The sequence below is a fragment of the Somniosus microcephalus genome, chromosome 4, assembly GCF_052327205.1.
Source record: "Somniosus microcephalus isolate GS21.2 chromosome 4, FLI_Smic_1.0, whole genome shotgun sequence".
Lineage (NCBI taxonomy): Eukaryota > Metazoa > Chordata > Chondrichthyes > Squaliformes > Somniosidae > Somniosus > Somniosus microcephalus.
Window position 1 is genome coordinate 39,857,807 of NC_140990.1, and position 8,818 is coordinate 39,866,624.

Consider the following 8,818-nt stretch of genomic DNA (forward strand, 5'->3'; position numbering starts at 1 on the left):
TACGCACTGATGACCAAAGCACACTGGTTCTGGGCTAGGGTGTCAGTGTTGGGGCGTACGCACTGATGACCGTAGCACACTGGTTCCGGGCTAGGGTGTCAGTGTTGGGGTGTACGCACTGATGACCGTAGCACACTGGTTCTGGGCTAGGGTGTCAGTGTTGTGGTGTACGCACTGATGACCGAAGCACACTGGTTCTGGGCTAGGGTGTCAGTGTTGGGGTGTACGCACTGATGACCGAAGCACACTGGTTCTGGGCTAGGGTGTCAGTGTTGGGGTGTACGCACTGATGACCGTAGCACACTGGTTCCGGGCTAGGGTGTCAGTGTTGGGGTGTACGCACTGATGACCGTAGCACAGTGGTTCTGGGCTAGGGTGTCAGTGTTGGGGTGTACGCACTGATGACCGAAGCACACTGGTTCTGGGCTAGGGTGTCAGTGTTGGGGTGTACGCACTGATGACCGTAGCACAGTGTGGTTCTGGGCTAGGGTGTCAGTGTTGGGGTGTGCGCACTGATGACCGTAGCACAGTGGTTCCGGGCTAGGGTGTCAGTGTTGGGGTGTACGCACTGATGACCGTAGCACAGTGGTTCCGGGCTAGGGTGTCAGTGTTGGGGTGTACGCACTGATGGCCGTAGCACACTGGTTCCGGGCTAGGGTGTCAGTGTTGGGGTGTACGCACTGATGACCGTAGCACAGTGGTTCCGGGCTAGGGTGTCAGTGTTGGGGTGTACGCACTGATGACCGTAGCACAGTGGTTCCGGGCTAGGGTGTCAGTGTTGGGGTGTACGCACTGATGACCGTAGCACAGTGGTTCCGGGCTAGGGTGTCAGTGTTGGGGTGTACGCACTGATGACCGAAGCACACTGGTTCCGGGCTAGGGTGTCAGTGTTGGGGTGTACGCACTGATGACCGTAGCACACTGGTTCTGGGCTAGGGTGTCAGTGTTGGGGTGTACGCACTGATGACCGTAGCACACTGGTTCAGGGCTAGGGTGTCAGTGTTGGGGTGTACGCACTGATGACCGTAGCACACTGGTTCTGGGCTAGGGTGTCAGTGTTGGGGTGTACGCACTGATGGCCGTAGCACACTGGTTCAGGGCTAGGGTGTCAGTGTTGGGGTGTACGCACTGATGACCGTAGCACACTGGTTCTGGGCTAGGGTGTCAGTGTTGGGGTGTACGCACTGATGACCGTAGCACAGTGGTTCCGGGCTAGGGTGTCAGTGTTGGGGTGTACGCACTGATGACCGTAGCACAGTGGTTCCGGGCTAGGGTGTCAGTGTTGGGGTGTACGCACTGATGACCGTAGCACACTGGTTCCGGGCTAGGGTGTCAGTGTTGGGGCGTACGCACTGATGACCGTAGCACACTGGTTCCGGGCTAGGGTGTCAGTGTTGGGGTGTACGCACTGATGACCGTAGCACAGTGGTTCTGGGCTAGGGTGTCAGTGTTGGGGTGTAGGCACGGATGACCGTAGCACACTGGTTCCGGGCTAGGGTGTCAGTGTTGGGGTGTACGCACTGATGACCGTAGCACACTGGTTCTGGGCTAGGGTGTCAGTGTTGGGGTGTACGCACTGATGACCGTAGCACAGTGGTTCTGGGCTAGGGTGTCAGTGTTGGGGCATACGCACTGATGACCGTAGCACACTAGTTCTGGGCTAGGGTGTCAGTGTTGGGGCGTACGCACTGATGACCGTAGCACACTGGTTCCGGGCTAGGGTGTCAGTGTTGGGGTGTACGCACTGATGACCGTAGCACAGTGGTTCCGGGCTAGGGTGTCAGTGTTGGGGCGTACGCACTGATGACCGTAGCACACTGGTTCTGGGCTAGGGTGTCAGTGTTGGGGCGTACGCACTGATGACCGTAGTACACTGGTTCCGGGCTAGGGTGTCAGTGTTGGGGTGTACGCACTGATGACCGTAGCACACTGGTTCCGGGCTAGGGTGTCAGTGTTGGGGTGTACGCACTGATGACCGTAGCACACTGGTTCCGGGCTAGGGTGTCAGTGTTGGGGTGTACGCACTGATGACCGAAGCACACTGGTTCTGGGCTAGGGTGTCAGTGTTGGGGTGTACGCACTGATGACCGTAGCACAGTGGTTCTGGGCTAGGGTGTCAGTGTTGGGGTGTGCGCACTGATGACCGAAGCACACTGGTTCCGGGCTAGGGTGCCAGTGTTGGGGTGTACGCACTGATGACCGTAGCACACTGGTTCCGGGCTAGGGTGTCAGTGTTGGGGCGTACGCACTGATGACCGTAGCACACTGGTTCTGGGCTAGGGTGTCAGTGTTGGGGTGTACGCACTGATGACCGTAGCACACTGGTTCTGGGCTAGGGTGTCAGTGTTGGGGTGTACGCACTGATGACCGAAGCACACTGTTTCTGGGCTAGGGTGTCAGTGTTGGGGTGTACGCACTGATGACCGTAGCACACTGGTTCTGGGCTAGGGTGTCAGTGTTGGGGTGTACGCACTGATGACCGAAGCACACTGGTTCTGGGCTAGGGTGTCAGTGTTGGGGTGTACGCACTGATGACCGTAGCACACTGGTTCCGGGCTAGGGTGTCAGTGTTGGGGCGTACACACTGATGACCGTAGCACACTGGTTCTGGGCTAGGGTGTCAGTGTTGGGGTGTACGCACTGATGACCGTAGCACAGTGGTTCTGGGCTAGGGTGTCAGTGTTGGGGTGTACGCACTGATGACCGTAGCACACTGGTTCCGGGCTAGGGTGTCAGTGTTGGGGTGTACGCACTGATGACCGTAGCACACTGGTTCTGGGCTAGGGTGTCAGTGTTGGGGTGTACGCACTGATGACCGTAGCACACTGGTTCCGGGCTAGGGTGTCAGTGTTGGGGCGTACACACTGATGACCGTAGCACACTGGTTCCGGGCTAGGGTGTCAGTGTTGGGGTGTACGCACTGATGACCGTAGCACAGTGGTTCTGGGCTGGGGTGTCAGTGTTGGGGTGTAAGCACTGATGACCGAAGCACACTGGTTCCGGGCTAGGGTGTCAGTGTTGGGGTGTACGCACTGATGACCGTATCACACTGGTTCTGGGCTAGGGTGTCAGTGTTGGGGTGTACACACTGATGACCGAAGCACACTGGTTCCGGGCTAGTGTGTCAGTGTTGGGGTGTACGCACTGATGACCGTAGCACAGTGGTTCTGGGCTGGGGTGTCAGTGTTGGGGTGTAAGCACTGATGACCGAAGCACACTGGTTCCGGGCTAGGGTGTCAGTGTTGGGGTGTACGCACTGATGACCGAAGCACACTGGTTCCGGGCTAGGGTGTCAGTGTTGGGGTGTACGCACTGATGACCGAAGCACACTGGTTCCGGGCTAGGGTGTCAGTGTTGGGGCGTACACACTGATGACCGTAGCACACTGGTTCCGGGCTAGGGTGTCAGTGTTGGGGCGTACACACTGATGACCGTAGCACACTGGTTCTGGGCTAGGGTGTCAGTGTTGGGGTGTAAGCACTGATGACCGAAGCACACTGGTTCCGGGCTAGGGTGTCAGTGTTGGGGTGTACGCACTGATGACCGTATCACACTGGTTCTGGGCTAGGGTGTCAGTGTTGGGGTGTAAGCACTGATGACCGAAGCACACTGGTTCCGGGCTAGGGTGTCAGTGTTGGGGTGTACGCACTGATGACCGTCGCACACTGGTTCCGGGCTAGGGTGTCAGTGTTGGGGCGTACGCACTGATGACCGTAGCACACTAGTTCCGGGCTAGGGTGTCAGTGTTGGGGTGTACGCACTGATGACCGAAGCACACTGGTTCCGGGCTAGGGTGTCAGTGTTGGGGTGTAAGCACTGATGACCGTAGCACACTGGTTCTGGGCTAGGGTGTCAGTGTTGGGGTGTACGCACTGATGACCGAAGCACACTGGTTCCGGGCTAGGGTGTCAGTGTTGGGGTGTACGCACTGATGACCGTAGCACAGTGGTTCTGGGCTAGGGTGTCAGTGTTGGGGTGTACGCACTGATGACCGAAGCACACTGGTTCTGGGCTCGGGTGTCAGTGTTGGGGTGTACGCACTGATGACCGTAGCACAGTGGTTCCGGGCTAGGGTGTCAGTGTTGGGGTGTACGCACTGATGACCGAAGCACACTGGTTCTGGGCTAGGGTGTCAGTGTTGGGGTGTACGCACTGATGACCGTAGCACAGTGGTTCTGGGCTAGGGTGTCAGTGTTGGGGTGTACGCACTGATGACCGTAGCACAGTGGTTCCGGGCTAGGGTGTCAGTGTTGGGGTGTACGCACTGATGACCGAAGCACACTGGTTCTGGGCTAGGGTGTCAGTGTTGGGGTGTGCGCACTGATGACCGTAGCACACTGGTTCCGGGCTAGGGTGTCAGTGTTGGGGTGTACGCACTGATGACCGTAGTACACTGGTTCTGGGCTAGGGTGTCAGTGTTGGGGTGTACGCACTGATGACCGTAGCACACTGGTTCCGGGCTAGGGTGTCAGTGTTGGGGTGTACACACTGATGACCGTAGTACACTGGTTCTGGGCTAGGGTGTCAGTGTTGGGGTGTACACACTGATGACCGTAGCACAGTGGTTCTGGGCTAGGGTGAGCCGAAGAGTCATGAGGCGTTCATACGTTCCACTTTCAGTCAGGAACTGATCGCAGTTTCACCCCAATCTCTGATTTGACAGCACAGTTCCGGCATTCGCCGTTCTTCCTGACTCTAAACACAGTTATAAAGGAGCCTTCTGCTCCGTGCCTAGGAGCTCTGAACCATGGCAGAGAGTGGCTGGGACACATTTCTCACACGCCTCGAGATTAACCCGCACGGGGACTTTGCTGTCAGTGAAGAGAGACGAGAAAGACCAAAGTGCCGTTTGCCCCTCTCAGTGTGGCCCTGAGGGACTGTGTCCAGGCTGGAGTTCTGTTCCCGCCGTACGATCCTCCCCGAGATTGTCCTTTCTGAGCTCCAGCCAGGTGATGCTAAACACTCAGGTGGGAAGGAAGAAAATCTACAGCAATGTGTTTAAAACAAAGCTGATTTATTTGACACATATCCAGAATATTAAACACCAGCCAGTTATAGGGGTCATTAACCTCATCAGAAATAAACCCAACTGTCAGAATGAACATGGTTCAGTCCTGGATGTGATTAACAGCAGTAACAGCAGAATCCAACTCCTGCAGTGACTTGTGAACTCGCTGGTGTCTCAGCAGGATGGTTGACAGAGTGAATCCCTTCCCACACACGGAGCAGGTGAACGGCCTCTCCCCAGTGTGAACTCGCTGGTGTCTCAGCAGGGTGGATGACAGAGTGAATCCCTTCCCACACACGGAGCAGGTGAACGGCCTCTCCCCAGTGTGAACTCGCTGGTGTCTCAGCAGGTCGGATGACTGAGCAAATCCCTTCCCACACACAGAGCAGGTGAACAGCCAATCCCTAGTGTGAGTGCGTTCATGTTGTATCAGTTTCCTTTTGCTTTTAAAGCTCTTCTCACAGTCAGAACATTTAAAAGGTCTCTCATCAGTGTGAACAAGTTGATGATCAGTGAGGTGGGATGAGCGAGTGAATCCCCTCCCACACACGGAGCAGGTGAACGGTCTCTCTCCAGTGTGAGTGCGCTGGTGTACAGTGAGTTCAGATGATTGCCTGAACCCAGTCCCACAGTGAGAGCATCTGAACGGTCTCTCGTCAGTGTGAACACGTTGATGGCACATCAGTTCCCCAGAACTTTTATAGCACTTCCCGCAGTCCGAGCATTTAAAAGGTCTCTCGTCAGTGTGAACTCGCTGGTGCGTCAGCAGGTTGGATGAATTAGTGAATCCCTTCCCACACACAGAGCAGGTGAACGGCCTCTCCCCGGTGTGAGTGCGTTGGTGTCTCAGCAGACCACTTGCACTTTTAAAGCTCAGTTCACACTTAGAACATTTAAAAGGTCTCTTATCAGTGTGAACAAGTTGATGATCAGTGAGGTGGGATGTGCGAGTGAATCCCTTCCCACACACGGAGCAGGTGAACGGCCTCTCTCCAGTATGAGTGCGCTGGTGTACAGTGAGTTCAGATGATTGCCTGAACGCAGTCCCACAGTGAGAGCATCTGAATGGTCTCTCGTCAGTGTGAACACGTTGATGGCACATCAGTTCCCCAGAACTTTTATAGCACTTCCCGCAGTCCGAGCATTTAAAAGGTCTCTCGTCAGTGTGAACTCGCTGGTGTGTCAGCAGGTTGGATGAATTAGTGAATCCCATCCCACACTCAGGGCAGGTGAACGGTCTCTCCCCGGTGTGAGTGCGTTGGTGTCTCAGCAGACCACTTGCACTTTTAAAGCTCAGTTCACACTTAGAACATTTAAAAGGTCTCTTATCAGTGTGAACAAGTTGATGATCAGTGAGGTGGGATGAGCGAGTGAATCCCCTCCCACACACGGAGCAGGTGAACGGCCTCTCCCCAGTGTGAACTCGCTGGTGTTGCAGCAGTGTGGTTGAATGAGTGAATCCATTTCCACACACGGAGCAGGAGAACGGCGTGTCTCCAGTGTGAACTCGCTGGTGTCTGATAAGGTAGGATGAGTGAGTGAAACCCTTCCCACACACGGAGCAGATGAACGGCCTCTCCCCGGTGTGACTGTGTCGATGAGTTTCCAGGTGGGTCGGGCAATTGAATCCCTTCCCACAGTCCTCACATTTCCATGGTTTCTCCGTGGTGCGGGTGTCCTTGTGTTCCTCCAGTTTGGACAATCGGTTGAAGCCTCGTCCACACACAGAACACGTGTACAGTTTCTCCCCGCTGTGAATGGTGCGATGATTTTTCAGGCTGTGTAACTGGTTAAAGCTCTTTCCCCAGTCAGTGCACTGGAACACTCCCTCGGGTGTGTGTGTCTCGGTGCTTTTCCAGTCACACTGATGTTTGAAATCTTTCCCCACAGACAGAACAGAGAAAAAGGCCGATGATATTCAGGTCCTGATGAATTGAGTGACTCTGTCAGATCTTGATGTGATGTTTGGTTTGAGTTTCCCGTCTGTAAATCCTCCCTTTCTAATACCCTGTAAAAGGAGTTTACAAAAGTTATCACTGTAAGTACAGGATAGAAAATCAGAACAGACAATTCTAGTTTCTATGGAACATTCTCTCCTCACTTGTTCCCCCAAAGCTGTAAATCCCCATCCCACACACTCTCCCTCCACCCTGTGCTGAAATCCAAACCCATCGCACCATCTCCAACATTTCTTTCCTCTACTCCCAGTTTTCCCCCTCCCTCTACTCTGGTTGGGTTCAGTTCTACACCCGCTGTGTGCAGAGTGAGAATAAAATCAATGAGTTAATGATTGTCTCTCCTGGTCACTGGGATCCTGCAGCACTGCCCACTCTCTGTTCCTGTACTAAGATGGCCGCGCATGCGCTGTGATGCAGGTGGAACCAGTCTGTCGTTCCTCCACCAAGATGGCGGCGCGTAACCCGGGCCTGTCACCGAGAAAAAGCCTCACAGCTGCCATCCGGCGGAACACATTCGGCCGCGGGATCTCATTTGGGCCTGAGGCCGTTCTCCAACTTTATAAACCCTGCGGCGCGGCCTACCCGCAGTTTATTAATCTCCCGACCCTGAACCCGCCGACCTGCAGCTCCGCCCGGCGACCGCGCGAGGCTTTCTTAGTAAAGTCGGTGAGGGACACGTGACCCGGGCCCACGGCCTGATTGATGGGAGCTTCCGACCAATAGGGAGTGAGCGGGGCAGGGCTGGCGGAGTGAGCCGGCGGCGGGTCCTCCAACCAATCGGGGAGCCCGAGGGGCGGGACTAGCGCCGGCTGATTGTCTGATCCACAGGGCAGCGAGTTTCTCCAGTCCCTTGTTCAGCGCCCGGGGCCAGGGGAGGCTGTGGGCCTTTATTCCCCTTATTGGACACAAGGCTCTTTGTCTCACAACGCACTGGCTCAGGTTTTAATAGAGACTTTTTAAATTCATCAATAAAAGCAGATAAACCCCGTGCTTCTGTAGAACAAACTTTCTAATATTTTATAGAATCATAGAATGGTTACAGCACGGAAGGAGGCCATTCGGCCCGTGCCAGCTCTCTGCAAGATCACTTCAGCGAGTCCCACTCCCCGCCCTTTCCCCGTAACTCTGTACATTTCTTTACTTCAGGTACTTATCCAATTCCCTTTTGAAAGCTGCGATTGAATCTGCCTCCACCACCCTTTCAGGCAGTGCATTCCAGATCCTAACCACTCGCTGCATAAAAAAGTTTTTCCTCATGTCGCCTTTGGTTCTTCTGCCAATCACCTTAAATCTGTGTCCTCTGGTTCTCGACCCTTCCGCCAATGGGAACAGTTTCCCTCTATCTACTCTGTCCAGAATCCTCATGATTTTGAACATCTCTATCAAATCTCATCTCAACCTTCTCTGCTCTAAGGTTTCTCCAGTCTATCCACATAACTGAAGTCCCTCATCCCTGGAACCATTCTTGTAAATCTTTTCTGCACCCTCTCTAAGGCCTTCACATCCTTCATAAAGTGCAATGCCCAGAATTGGGCAGAATACTCCAGTTGAGGCCGAATCAGGTAGTGCAGGGGTCCCCTGTGGCCACCCCCCTCTCAAACAGATATACCAATTTGGATATTGTTGAGGGAGATGGCTTATCGGGGGAACATAAGAACATAAGAAGTAGGAGCAGGAGTAGGCCATACGGCCCCTCGGGCCTGCTCCGCCATTCAATAGGATCATGGCTGATCCGAACCTAGACTCACGTCCACTTCCCTGCCCGCTCCCCGTAACCCCTGATTCCGTTATCAGCTAGGAAACTGTCTATCTCCGTTTTAAATTTATTTCATGTTGCAGCTTCCACAGCTCT

At 54.6% G+C, this 8,818-nt stretch overlaps 1 protein-coding gene across 1 annotated transcript; it reads right to left on the minus strand.

The window, feature by feature from the left end:
- Window positions 1-4,997: 4,997 nt before the first annotated feature.
- On the minus strand, window positions 4,998-6,926 carry LOC147118690 (uncharacterized; the record flags this gene model as incomplete). Its single annotated transcript, XM_085983956.1, has 1 exon — window positions 4,998-6,926. A coding segment is annotated over one exon (1,818 nt), but the record flags the coding sequence as incomplete, so codon positions are not given.
- Between the last annotated feature and the right edge of the window lie 1,892 nt (window positions 6,927-8,818).